The sequence below is a fragment of the Vulpes lagopus genome, chromosome 10, assembly GCF_018345385.1.
Source record: "Vulpes lagopus strain Blue_001 chromosome 10, ASM1834538v1, whole genome shotgun sequence".
Taxonomy (NCBI): domain Eukaryota; kingdom Metazoa; phylum Chordata; class Mammalia; order Carnivora; family Canidae; genus Vulpes; species Vulpes lagopus.
In genome coordinates this window covers 103,710,238-103,724,141 of record NC_054833.1, presented here as the reverse complement: position 1 = coordinate 103,724,141, position 13,904 = coordinate 103,710,238, and the positions used below count along the sequence as shown (strand labels likewise).

The 13,904-nt window shown below is 41.1% G+C and overlaps 1 protein-coding gene across 8 annotated transcripts in view; it reads left to right on the top strand.

Annotated features, from left to right (window-relative positions):
• The window catches only part of HYDIN (HYDIN axonemal central pair apparatus protein), a 358,050-nt gene that overhangs the window by 227,322 nt on the left and 116,824 nt on the right, over nt 1-13,904 (top strand). For all 8 annotated transcript variants that reach the window (XR_005990460.1, XM_041773068.1, XM_041773069.1 and 5 more), the window contains 7 exons: nt 1,385-1,506; nt 5,553-5,680; nt 6,109-6,245; nt 6,480-6,607; nt 6,757-6,948; nt 7,287-7,436; nt 10,114-10,353. Coding sequence is in view for 7 of the 8 variants with exons in the window: in XM_041773068.1 (XP_041629002.1) it covers nt 1,385-1,506; nt 5,553-5,680; nt 6,109-6,245; nt 6,480-6,607; nt 6,757-6,948; nt 7,287-7,436; nt 10,114-10,353 (1,097 nt within the window). In the remaining variant the exon portion in view is untranslated. The remainder of the gene's footprint in view (nt 1-1,384; nt 1,507-5,552; nt 5,681-6,108; nt 6,246-6,479; nt 6,608-6,756; nt 6,949-7,286; nt 7,437-10,113; nt 10,354-13,904) is intronic.

The following is a 13,904-nucleotide window of genomic DNA, read 5'->3' as shown; positions in this document are numbered from 1 at the left end:
CGTGGAGGTTCCTCAAAGAGTTAAAAATAGACCTGCCCTATGACCCAGCAATTGCACTGCTGGGGATTTACCCCAAAGATACAGATGCAGTGAAACGCCAGGACACCTGCACCCTGATGTTTCTAGCAGCAATGTCCACAATAGCCACACTGTGGAAGGAGCCTCGGTGTCCATCGAAAGATGAATGGATAAAGAACATGTGGTCTATGTATGCAATGGAATATTCCTCAGCCATTAGAAACGACAAATACCCACCATTTGCTTTGACGTGGATGGAACTGGAGGGTATTATGCTGAGTGAAATAAGTCAATCAGAGAAGGACAGACATTATATGTTCTCATTCATTTGGGGAATATAAATAATAGTGAAAGGGAATAGAGGGGAAGGGAGAAGAAATGGATGGGAAATATCAGAAAGGGAGACAGAACATGGAAGACTCCTAACTCTGGGAAACGAACTAGGGGTGGTGGAAGGGGAGGAGGGCGGGGGGTGGGGGTGAATGGGTGACGGGCACTGGGGGGGCACTTGACAGGATGAGCACTGGGTGTTATTCTGTATGTTGGCAAATTGAACACCAATAAAAAATAAATTTATTATTTTTTTAAAAAGTGAAAGTTTTTGCCACTGGGTTGAAAACCCAGTGCCCAGCTGGCCTCATTAAGCAGTAAACATGTTTGGCCAGCAGAGGGCTTTCAAAGAATTTGAATCTGAATATGATTTGTTCTGAATACTACTACTTGGGTCTCCTGTGCTCCAGTTCATTACAAGTTCAGTGCTTCCTATTGTTCCATCATAGGCACTTTACTTTCTCTGTCTACCTTGTTCCTCAAGCATTTGAATTTGCACTGACTTACTGGTGAATTTGGGTGTCTGAAAGTCTCTCCACTGATTGCCAATATCCCTGACTCGGGCCTGTAGCTTGTTTAGTTGCAGTTATAGTTGCAAATATAGTCCTTTTGTTTACTGAGATTTAACAAACATGCAAAGTGACTTAAAGGATGACTGGCAATCTGAGTGTGTCCAGCATGGAGGGGACTTCCCAAGTCTGGGGCATTCAGCGCTAGACCCCAAAAAGCACCAGGCCAGCTGGGGTCTGATTGATCACCCTATGAGGGACTTAGGATGTTACTGCCATCAAGTTGTTGAGAACCAGCTAGGAACTCGCTATAACATGATCTCATGAACTTCAGTGGGGTCTCTAATACAAACTAAACTCACTCACAAACTACATCCACTCTCTGCAGCAGAGAAAACATGGCAGACAAAGCACCAGAAGGTTAACTTCCTTTCTCACTTTATGGATCCTGAGCTGACAGTCTGCATTTTAGGCATAATTCATATGTTTCTAATCATCCTGATTTCCTTCTTCTTCCAATCTCACAGGAAATGAAAAGTATGAAGCCTTCTTGAATCAGGCCAGAAAAAACCTAGATAAAGAGAACAAATATGAAACACTCAATCACTTAGAGACAACTGAGGAAATGCCTGAGGATGAATCTTTTGAGGTAAGATTAGCTTCAGCCTGCACAGAATAGATGTGGCAGAAGAACAGTAGGTGCAAAGGCCCAGGGACAAGAAGGACATGGTATCTCTGAGGAACATAAAGGAGAAAAAAATAGAGCTAGAGCAAAGAAGGGGAGAGGTAAGGAGACCCCTAGGGAACCTATTAAAGGTTTTGAGCTTTATTCTGAGGGAGCAGCAAGTCACTGAAGTGTTTCAAGTGGAGCCTTGGGTAATCGAATTTGGATCTTTAAAAAATCTCTCTGGCTGCCTTGTGGAGCTCTGAGAAGCTTTCAGGGGCTTGGGGGGTGGTGAGAGTAGATGTGCTGAGATGTGCTCATTTTTTTAAAAGCAGATGGAGTAACTCTAGATGAGAGGTGGTGGATGTGTAAACAAGGGTGATGACACAAGGTGGTTAGTGATCAAGGATTGGTTGGATGTGGGGGTGAGGCAGAAATGACACCCCCCCTCCCATCAGAGTCTTGCTTGGATGACAAAATAAGGAGGGGGCACTGAGATGGTAAACTAAGGGAAGCAAGTCTGGGAGGAGGGGAGGAAGGGAAATGAGCTCTGAGGGTTCATTGTTACACACAAGATTTCTGAGCATTATCCAAGTGAGGCTCGAACAGGGATGTGGACCCACTGCTATGGACCTGAGGAGAGTGATGGACTGGAGAACGTGCTCTGAGTCACCAGATGGTCATTATAATCACAGGAAATGTGAGATTCCCTGGAAAGTGTACTGAGTGAACAGGAGAGTGGAGTCAGAATAGAGCCCTCTAGTCCCCACCAGCTAAGTGGCGACTAGAAGGGGCAGCCGAAGAAGAAGTTCAGTGTGGTGTCTCCAAGGTGGGAGCCAAGCCAAGAGTTGGTAGAGACAGAGAAAGAGCGAGAGAGAAAGCGCGAGTGCCCCAGCTTGTAAATAAAGGCTGCCCCTTGTGGTGGGAAGTGAAAGCCAAATCCCAAAATGTCCTTCATCACCATTCCCTGAAATTCCCTTAACAGTCCATTCCTGATCATGAGGGTTGCTTTCTCCCTGTGCTCATCTTTAAAATGTAAATGTGCATGAGAATATGGTCCTGAGGAAGAATTATTTATGTAGCTAGAGAGCCCTTAGGCTGGTTAAGAGCCGTGTCACTGGGGACACTGGGAGCCCCAAAGGCCACTAGCAGTGACTTGTTTTGCAGAATTTGAAAGTGTACCTTAGCTCCAAGGATGATCATAATTAATAACATGTGCTTCCATTTATTGAACTGTTTCCCAGGCCTGTGTCACACTACAGACCTGTATTATTATTTCATCAACCCCTCCCACAATGGGGAAAGTGGTGCCATTATTGTACTAATTGTACAGTTTTACAGGATTTGTGGAAGTGAAATGCATGTCCCCAGGTAGGCAACAGAGCTAAGATTTGAATCCAGGGCTGTCCAACTCCTAAGACTCTGTTTTTAGCTCCTGTTCTCTCCCATTGGGCCCATCTGTCCATACAGGCAGCAGTGAGTCTCTACTGTGGTCAGCACGTTCCTAGGCACAAGTGTCTCTGGCAGCCGCTCCAGACCTGGGGTGGAGCAAGTTTTCTAAAGTAACTGTTCTAAGGGAGACAGAACATGAGAGACTCCTAACTCTGGGAAACAAACTAGAGGTGGTAGAAAGGGAGGTGGGCGGGGGGTGGGTGACTGGGTGACAGGCACTGAGTGGGACACTTGATGGGATGAGCACTGGATGTTATTCTATATGTTGGCAAATTGAACACCAATAAAAAATAAATTTATTTTTTTTGAACTGGTGAATGTGGTGAAGAGAATGTGGTGAAGGCCCAGGCAGAGCGAGCTGCTCCTCCTGCACCAGGTGGCAGTTGACCTCTCCTGGCTCAGGAGCAAACACAGGGTTGGCTGTGCTAGCACCGGGATGACTGGGTACACCTGTCAGTGAGTCATGCTATTCTCCCGCTTTGTCACCCCTGCCTGTGGTCTCATTACTGGCCACTCCACACATTAACCTTCCCTGCCTGGCCCCTGATTTAAGATTTGAGCCTTTAGGAACAGTATTTCTCAACCTTTTTTTCACTATCACCTCCCAAGACATTTTTTCCTAATACCCCATGAAATATTTTTATTATATATAAAAAAAGCATAATGTCTTTGAATAGCTTGATGTTAAATATTTTTAACTGTTTATTTTGAAGTAATTAAAGATTCACAGAAGTGGCAAAAAATTTGTTTTCCTCAATGATAACATCTTAAATAACTTATAAGATGTAGTATAATATCAAAACCAGGAAGTTGTCGTTGGTACAAGCCACAGAGCTTATTCAGATTTCAATTTTTTATGCACTAATTTGTGTGTGTGGTGTGGTTCTATGTAATTTTTTTGCATGTGTAAGTTTATATAACCCCCAACACAATTAAGGTACAGAATTGTTCCATCACCACAAAGATCCCATGTGCTTGAGGAAATACAATTAAAAACAAAATCTCCTTCCAACAGAAAATCTCTCCACAGAGGTAGAAGAGAAAGAAAACAATTTCATTGTTGAATAAGCATTAAACCAGAATGTGATCCACATTTCAGGCAATTCACTACAAGATTGTAAAGAGAGAAAGAAATCTCAGCCTTTTATGTAACCAAACATACGACCCAATACATACGTATTCTTGAGGTAAACACTAACTAGTCCTCAAGTAAGAACTATAGCTAACTATAACTAGTCCTCAAGTAAGAGAACTTGACAGCACCATCCGTCACACGTAGTTCATCCTAAATTCACATGGTAATCGGGGTGACCATCTGCACTGGATAATTGGCTTTATCCAGAGGGAAACCTCTCATGTGTGAATGACAGGACCCTCTGAAGTCAGGCTCCACCTCTCATAGAAACTGGGGATGGGACCTCTATCTTACTTGGTGATCGCATTTCAAAAAGAAGGTTCCTGGGGCCTTGAGGAAGACACTCTTGGGTTATAAAGTGTATGGCTTTATGTAGGCTTATGTAGGCTTTAAAAAGTTTTATATGCATTTCAGAAAAACAGAGAAATAACTCATATGTTTTCTTTTTTTTTCTTTTTTAAGATTTTATTTATTTATTCATGAGAGACACAGAGAGAGAGGCAGAGACACAGGCAGAGGGAGAAACAGGACCCATGCAGGGAGCCTGGTGTGGGACTTGATCCCGGGACTCCAAGATCACACCCTGGGCCAAAGGCAGGCGCTAAACTGCTGAGCCACCCAGGGATCCCCACTCACAAGTTTTCTAAAGCAACTGTTCTAAGGGAGACAGAACATGAGAGACTCCTAACTCTGGGAAACAAACTAGAGGTGGTAGAAAGGGAGGTGGGCGGGGGGTGGGTGACTGGGTGACAGGCACTGAGTGGGACACTTGATGGGATGAGCACTGGATGTTATTCTATATGTTGGCAAATTGAACACCAATAAAAAATAAATTTATTTTTTTGAACTGGTGAAAAAATAAATTTATATTAAAAAAAAGTAACTGTTCTAAGAAAAAGGAGGAGGGAGAAGTCTCTCCCCTTATTTTCAACAAGGAGAACTAAACCTTTGATTTTTCATTTGTATTTGGCCTTATAAGCTACTTCTTCATAGCGACCCCCAATCTACCATCCCTAACCCCTGGCAACTACTATAGCTCTCCATCTCTATACTTTAGTTATTTCAAGAATATTTTGTAAGCAGAATCATACAGCATATAATTTTTTGAGACTGGCTTGTTTCATTGAGAGTAATGCCCTTGAGATCCATTCATATCAATAGTTCTTTTTCATTGTTGAGTAGTATTCCAGGATGTAGATATACCAGTTTCTTTACCCTACCCACCCATCCACCCACTCCTGTGAAAATTTTAATACCACAAATATACTGTATATCTCTTTATGTACTGTGGCCCTCTCTGGAAGGCCACAAATCACTGTAATATCTAAAACTTTTTCATTCCCCCTTCCATGAAGCAATTCTTTCCCTCTTTGTGGTGACTTGCCCCCATTAAGAATGCATGTTCTAGAAGAATTTGCTCACTTGCTCTTCTCTCTTACTCCAGGTAAGTCCTCAGCTCCAGATGGAAGTAGAGCGACTTATAGTCCAAGGATATGCCATTGAACATCAGAAAACAGTTATCCCCGATTCTCCAGATGACTTCAGCTATCGGAGTTGTTGCAAACTAGCCAAGTGAGTGTCCTATGTTGGGCTTGTTTCAGAAGGCAGCAGAACAAACAGTGTCACCTGCCAAAATGCTGCTTGAGTTAATTAATGGTTGATCATCTAGAAATTAAATCCATTTGCCTCCTGTATCTGCCATCCTCTAGCATCCAGCCACCCAGGAAGATCTCTGCCTCTGAAAATCAGAAACTTCTGGCTTTACCTAAAGGAGAGGCCTGGTTTCAGGTTCATGAGGGCATATGCTGAATGTGTTTTGAGATAATGACTGAAACAGCAGTGTGGACTCCTGGGAGAGGGAGTATCTTGTTCTAGGCTCCTCTCTGGAGGGTGGTTCTTCTCCACTCCCAAAGACAGAACTGTGACAGGATATAGAAGAGAACAGCACAGTTGCTCTTTTGGAAGAGTGACTGGTAAAGAGAGCTTGTTAACTGTTTCAGAGTCCAGCTGCCAGAGTATATCCTGGACTTTGGCTACATCATCTTTGGTGACGTCCGAACACACATCATCAAGATCACCAACACCAGTCACTTCCCAGTGTCCTTCCACGCAGAAAAGCGTGTCCTTCATGACACAGGTAATCAGGCTAGGAAGATGGTTTCCTCTTGTGCTTTGTCATTTCCAACAAGGTGCCCATCTGTACTGTTCTTCTAGAGTAGTGTTCATGCTTCTTCTGGGATCAGCTGAAAGAATTCTTGGGCCATTAATTGATACTTTGAATGGTCATCCTGCCCCAGGAGGGCTCTATCTACAGCAGCTCTTCTTTGCCATTTCTCTTTCCCACAAAGAAATTTTGTTTATCTTGGTCCAGGCTTCAGTACTGAGTTAGATCGTGTAAAGAATCTGCCCTACTGTGAAACGGAAACATTTGAAGTGAAATTTGACCCACAAGGGGCCAGTCTTCCTGTTGGAAACAAAGAGGTCATTCTGCCCATCAAGGTAAGATGCACTACTGGGCCCAGCCAATCATCCCCAACTACCAGCTAGGCTTGCCAGTTACCCTAGGATGATCCAGTTGCCATTTCAGGGCCACGATTCTTCCCTCAACGCCCTGCCGTGTGGTAACAGCAACTTTATGCCTGTTCTAGGTGATTGGAGGGCCAACAGTTCATATCTGTCTCCAAGCCAAGGTGACCATTCCCACTATGACACTGTCTTGTGAAAAAGTGGAGTTTGCCACAATTCAGTGTGGACAATGCCTCGTGGAAACAATTCAGTTTTCTAATCCTCTCCAAGTCCCTTGTGAATGGTTCGTCCACAGCCATGAGCCAGTTAACAAGGTAAATGAGATGTGGCCCATTGGTCCCCCTTTTCCATCTCTATTTCTATTTTGGCCAGATTTATAATTCTAGGCCTTCAGTTTTTCATTATTTCAGTCTTTTGCTCAAGACTTGCAGTGACAGCCATTGCTTCCTAAATATAGTCTAGGTCATTAGCCCCACATTCAAGGACTTACCAGGCTACACTGGTGGATGTCCTGCTCATTTCTGTAGCCCTGCCGTCTACACATTCCTTGACACCTGGGAGGGACTCAGTAAATGTAGGCTGAGTGAGTGGAAGATGGAATAAATCCAATTTCCATAAAAGATTATCCAATTGTCTAATATCTATCAACCAGCTGGAGAAACATATGCCAAAGTACTTACGACGGAAACTGCATGCTGAATTAAAGCCAAAGACACGCATCTTTGAGATCCAGCCCACTTCTGGGGTCTTGGATCCTGGTGAGAGATCCAACGTCCAAGTGAAATTCATGCCTAAAGAAGAGGTGAGCTTTAAAGAAATATGATTTCATTCAGACTCTCTGGGTTTCTTTGAGCTTTACTTGATGAGGCAGGTGTCCAGGGAAATTTTGAGTGACCTTTGTCTTGCTATTGTGACAAGGATACCCAGTGCTTGTTTCATGTAGGAGCTGTGTGGCCTGCTAGTTAAGAGCACCAGCTCCAGAATCAGATCTATCTAGCACATTGACTTTTATCAGCAGACCTGGGTGAGTAGCCTTCTGCCTCTGTACTTAGAGACTGCATGGCTTTCAGTAAATTACTTAGCCTCTAAACCTCAGTCTGCTCATAGATACAATGAAAAATAGTAATATCACACATTAGAAATCCCTTATTGCAATTCTAAAATCCAATAAACTCCAGAAACTGGGGAGGGGGGAGGGGGGATTTCATAAGTTTCAGACTCAGATTCATTTGGTAGAAAAATCTCATCCAAACTGACATGAGACTACTTAACCTTTATTTATTTCACTTAGTTTGCACAAGCATAGCAACTGCAGAAATATCAGTGTTTGATTTTCGGGGACATGTCTTAGCCCCTGCTGAGGATATATGTAGCAGAGAGTCTGTGCACTGCATTTACTTTTTTAGAAATCTCAATTTGCAAGCATCTGGCTCCTAGGGTTTCAGCTAAGACAGTATCAACCTGCCATACCTACTTCCTAGGGTCATTTTGAATATTAAATGAATTGATGTAAATAAAACGCACAGCATACTGCTCAAAATGCAGTATCTCAATAACTATTTACTGCTATCATCAGTAGTTGGGATAATAACAAGTATTTCCTGGTAGATGTACTCCGTGGACCTCACAGACATTTCTATTTTGAATGCCATTAGCACAAAACTACTCCTAGCAAAGATGACACGGTAAAAATAAAATCCTAGAGCCAGAGAGGATCTCAAGAGGTTACACTGTAAAGACTTGTGCTCAGAGCCTAAGGCATTAGAGAGATGCTTTCTCTCCTTTATTCTTTTAAAAGAAAAAAATCGATGTGGGTTTTATAGAATACCTACAGTTAACTCCTATTTTCCTGGTAATGGAAATGCTTTGAAGAAATGCTGAAGAGTCTGTAGTGAGAAAGAAGAAAAGCGAATGACTTCATATCTGATTCTAAAATAAAGCCCCTGTTTCATTCTCAAAATCTCCCCAACCCTTTGAAAAGAAATGATAATTAATATGTTTGTCATTCATAGGGTCTTAACACTGTTAGGGAGTTTACCGTCAGGTTGCCAAGATTTTGGATATTTTACTAAATGAGAGACATATCAGAAAATAGTTTTTAAAAAAATAGATTTGTTCAGGTGGTTCCATAAATGTTGAGTTGGAGCTAGTCAAAGTTAATAAAATGTTTCTACCAACTGGGAGAGGAATTTATTGGCTATATACAAGGAACCCATACATTCTACATCTGTAGCTCCTTCAGCATCAGAAGCACAAAAGAAATCACTGATGTTATAATATATGTTCAGAATACTCTGTTAGAAAACAAAAAAAATAATATCTTAGAAACATTTCATAAAACAATTAAAATATAGAAGCTTAGATCAGAAGGTGCTAAGTCCATCACCATATAGAAAACTCTTGTAGGCAATAATACATTCTCTAAATGTCTCCAGTGATATTTTCTGGGTGTGTATGTATGTCCATCCATATTCTATCCATCTGATTTTCCTTCTTGAGCTAAGATACTAAGGAGCTTTTCAAATCATGAAGCCAATCACGGCCTCCAGACCCAAGCCATGAACCTAATTATATCAGAATGATTTGGGCATGTGGTTAAAAATGTAGATTTCCCAGCCTTACCCAGTCACTATCAAGTCAGGATCTCTAGGGATGGGGCCTATGAATCCACACTTTTTTTTTTGGTAGGTTCCCCAGTAAAACCAGATTAGGGTGGTTGGTATCACTATCAATTGGTATTCAGACTGTAAATATATCTGATAAACTGATGCTCTCGCTGACCATCTCTGCCCTGCTGCTTAACTGTATCTTCAAACAATAAAAATATGTTAATTCAGATTCTACAAGAAATGGACTTGGAGACAAGGATTCAAGGGCAAGCAGATTAATTGGGAAGTGTAGGGAACATTGATGGAGAAGGAGAAGGTGGTCAGGGAAAGGAAGGCAGCTAATAGGGTATGCAAGTGAGCTAGCTGCCTTGGAGACTAAAACATAATCCTACTGGGAAACTAAGGAAATAGACAAAATGCACATTTCAGAATTATTCCTTCCGAAGATCAAGGGACCTGGGCTATTTATGTGGTATTTCCCAAGTCATTGATTGAAGATTGCTCCCAGAAGATGTTAGTCCCCAGCACTTCTCCCCTGCCCTGGCCTGCCCAGAGGCAGCAGGGCCCATGAAATGAGAGCCCAGATGTGCAGGTAGTGACCCATCTGACCCCACTGGAGGGTCTGAAGTATATGAATGTTGACATCCAGAGGTCCTCTACGAGTGATGAAGCACTTGGTACAGTGCCTGGCATGCTGGAGACCTGGTACTAATACAGTAATACAAATTGGTCTCATGCAATTTTACATGAAAAGTTTTCTCTCTTAATCTCAGTAGCTTCAGTTTTGTCTCCACAGTGGTTTTCAGATTTACATGGCATGTAATAACAACAACAAAAGTTAAGATTTTGTTTTGTTTTTACATTTTCCAGAAATTCTATAGCCAAACCCTGGTGTTCCAGATTGCCCAGAGTGCTCAGAAGCTTACGCTGCTGGCACAGGGGCAAGGTCTAGAGCCACGCTTGGAATTTAGTCCTTCAATTCTGGAGCTGGGACCACTGCTGCCTTATGCACCTGGAGATGAAGCTGAGGTGGTGGTGAAGAATCCCTGTGGCTTTCCCATTGAGTTTTACTCCTTAGAATTTGACCAGCAATATCTCATAGAAGAGAAGGTGAGCAGAGGCCAAAACCAAATTCCATTTTCCTACCGCTCCTGGGCCCTGCCATGTACCTGTGCTCTTCCCTCAGCATGGACAACTTCCTCCTGACCTTTGCCCCTTCTTCCCCTTAAACTTTTCCTTGTCAATTTAAAGATCACTTGGTAGCCTTTCTTAACCCACTTCCCTTGCTCTGAGCAGAGTTCAGTGCTTCTTTGTGATCTCATTACACATTTTAATCAACTAAGTGAAAAACTAATACATGCTCCTGGTTAAAATTCAAACACTAAAGAACATATACAGCAGTCATTATATTTGAAGTGAGTTTCTTGTAGAGAGCATGTAATTGGATCTCTTTTAAAAAAAACATCTGGTACTCTTTGTCTTTAATTGGTGTATTTAGACCATTTACATTTAATAAAATTATGTTAGGGATTAAATCTGCCGCCACTTTTTTTTTCCTGTTTGTTCTGGGCTACATATTTTCCAATTGTTCCTCCATGTACTTTTTTTGACTTTTTTTTTAGAGCACTCAGGTTCACAGCAAAATGGAGGGGAAGTTACAGAGATTTCCCAAATACCCCCTGTCCCCCGCCCCACATACGTCCCCTACTAGTGTGGTACATTTGTTACAATTGATAAATCTACACACACATAAGAATCATCAAAAATCCACAGGTTACATTAGAGTTCACTCTTGGTGGTGTACATTCTGTGGGTTTGAACAAATGTATAATGACATGTATCCATCATTATAGTATCATACAGAGTATTTTCACTTTGCTAAAAATATCTGTGTTCCACATATTCATCCCTTCCTCTTCCCAATCCCTGGCAACCATTGATCTTTTTACTATCTCTGTAGTTTGGCCTTTTCTATAATGTCATATAATTGCAATCATATAGTATATCTTTTCAGACTGGCTTCTTTCATTTAGTAATATACACTTAAGTTTCCTTCATGGCTTGTAGCTCATTTCTTTTTAGTACTAAATAACATTCCATTGTCTGGGCATAGCAGTTTATTTAGCCACTAACCTACTGAAGGACATCTCGTTTCTTTCTAAGTTTTGGCAGTTATAAATAAAGCCTCCATAAACATCCATATGCAGATTTTTGTGTGGACATAAATTTTTATCTCCTTTGGACAAGTACCAAGTACTACAATTGCTGGATCATATGGTAAGAGTATGTTTAGTTTTATTAAAAAATAAAATAAAAAAAAAAAACTGCCAGACTGTCTTCCAAAGTGGCTGACCATTTTTGCATTCTCATCAGCAATGAGTGAAAGTTCCTATTGATCCTTATTCTTATCAACATTAGATGTTGTCCATGTTTTGGATTTGGCCATTCTAATAGGTATGTAGTTGTATCTTGTTTTGATTTGCACTTGCCTGATGACATATGATGTGGAGCATCTATTCATATGCTTATTTGCCATCTGTATATATTCTTTGGTGCAGTGTCTGTTAAGGTCTTTGGCCCATTTTTTAATTGGGTGGTTTTCTCATTGTCAAGTTTTAAGTGTTCTTTACATATTTTGAATCACAGAAGTTTATCAGATATATCTTTTACATATATTTTCTCCCATTCTGTAACTTTTCTTTTCATTCTCTTGACATTGTCTTTTGCTGAACAGAGGTTTTTAGTTTTAATGAAGTCCAGTTCATCAATTATTATTTTCATGGACCATGCCTCTAGTGTGTATCTAAAAAGTTGTCACTACACCCTAGGTCATCAGGATTTTCTCTTATGGCACCTTCTAGGAGTTTTATAGCTGTATGTTTTTCATTCAGGCTTATGATCCATTTTAAGCTTTGTGAAAGGTGTCAGCTCCATCTAGATTTGGGTCTCCTACATGTGAATATCCAGGTCTGGCATTGATTTTTGGAAAAACTATCTTTGCTCTTGTATTACATTTGCTCCTTTGTCAAAGTTCAGTTGACTATACTCATTTAGGTCTATTTGTGGGATCTCTGTTCATTCCACTGATCTATCTGGGTCCATTTTTATTCCCTCAACCCTGTTCTGCTACCTTGAGGCTGAGTTGTATGAACTACTCATTTATCTAAAACCCTTAATACCTTACTTTTTAGAAACTGACTCTTAGTTCTCTACTATGAGCACTTATGAAGTTAGCTACTAATCTCTTTTTCTCTCTCCTCACCACCCTCTAATTTAAAATGATAATCTTTTCAGTTAATGATTACTTGGTGATCATCTCAGGTGCACACCCTCCATATTTTGCTTCTTGTATCTGTCATGTCAAAGCTTACAATATTAGGATGTCAGAACCTAATTTCTATCAGTTAGTTTTAGTTCTATATTTACATGTATTCAATGTTCAACACCAGTCCTTGTGGTGAAGCTTCTCCAGTCACCACTGTGTGGTCTGTAGAGGATTTCTCAGGAAGGGGCCATAGGCACACTATTCCCTGAGTATATACATGTTCGTAACTCTGCATCTGTGGCTTTTATGCCTAAAGATGAGTTTGGTTGGATACAGTACCTTTTGCTTATGTTTACACTTGAATATCTTAAATGCATTGCTCCATTATTTTCTCCTGTACTATTCTTGAAGTCTGATACTTAGTTTTCTATTGCATATGAATTAGTTATCTATTGTTGCAAAACAAATTGCCCCCAAGCTTAGCAACTTAAAACAATAAACATTTGTTATCTCATCTTGTCTGTGGGTCAGGAATTTTAGGAATGGCTTAGTTAAGATGGTTCAGCTTCCTCTGGACTCTCCCCCAACTCAGCCTTTGAGTGTTCTATCTTCTTTACATCTAGTGCTTATGCTCTGCCCAATTTAGATTCTGCACCTAGAAGTTTTTTTCAGAATGGGAATTTTTCCCACTGGAAAGGAGCCTTTTCATTAGGTATCTATGAAATGCTCGATGGCTTATGTTGGCATTGCATCCCCTGCTGTGGGCCAGGTTCAATGGAAAGCAGAATCTAATAAGACTCCGAGATGTACATGCAGGTTCATAGGGAACACTCTCAGGAGCAAAAACAGGAAAAAATAAGGCAAGTAGACCTGGGTGGAGAAATGCATTGTGATGGAAATACAGCCGAGACCTCATCGGACCCCAAAAAAAGCTCCGGAGCTGGGATGGCTCTTCAGAATTGCTCCAGTTGAAGCAAGTCAGCCAGGCCTTTGTATGTCTGCATCACCCAATCTTTGGAATATTCCTTCCTTTCCCACTGACCTGCCATGCCAGCTCTGTCTGGTATCAGACGTGATATGTATGTCTCAGTATATGAATGGGTCTATTCTAAGCTTTCTTTTCTATATCATATCACTGGTCAGTTAATCTATCCCAGTATCAATCCCACACTGTGTTACTCCAGTTTCAAAAGTCCTAATATCTAATAGGGCAATCCTCTCTCTTTATTCTTCTTCATTAATGTTTTAACTCTCTTTTTTGTAAACATTTTATTTATTTATTTATTTATTTATTTATTTATTTATTTATTTAAGGGAGCTGAGAGAGAGGAAGAGGCAGGCTCCTTGCTGAGCAGGGAGCCCAACTTGGGGCTCAATTCCAGGACCCTCGGATCAT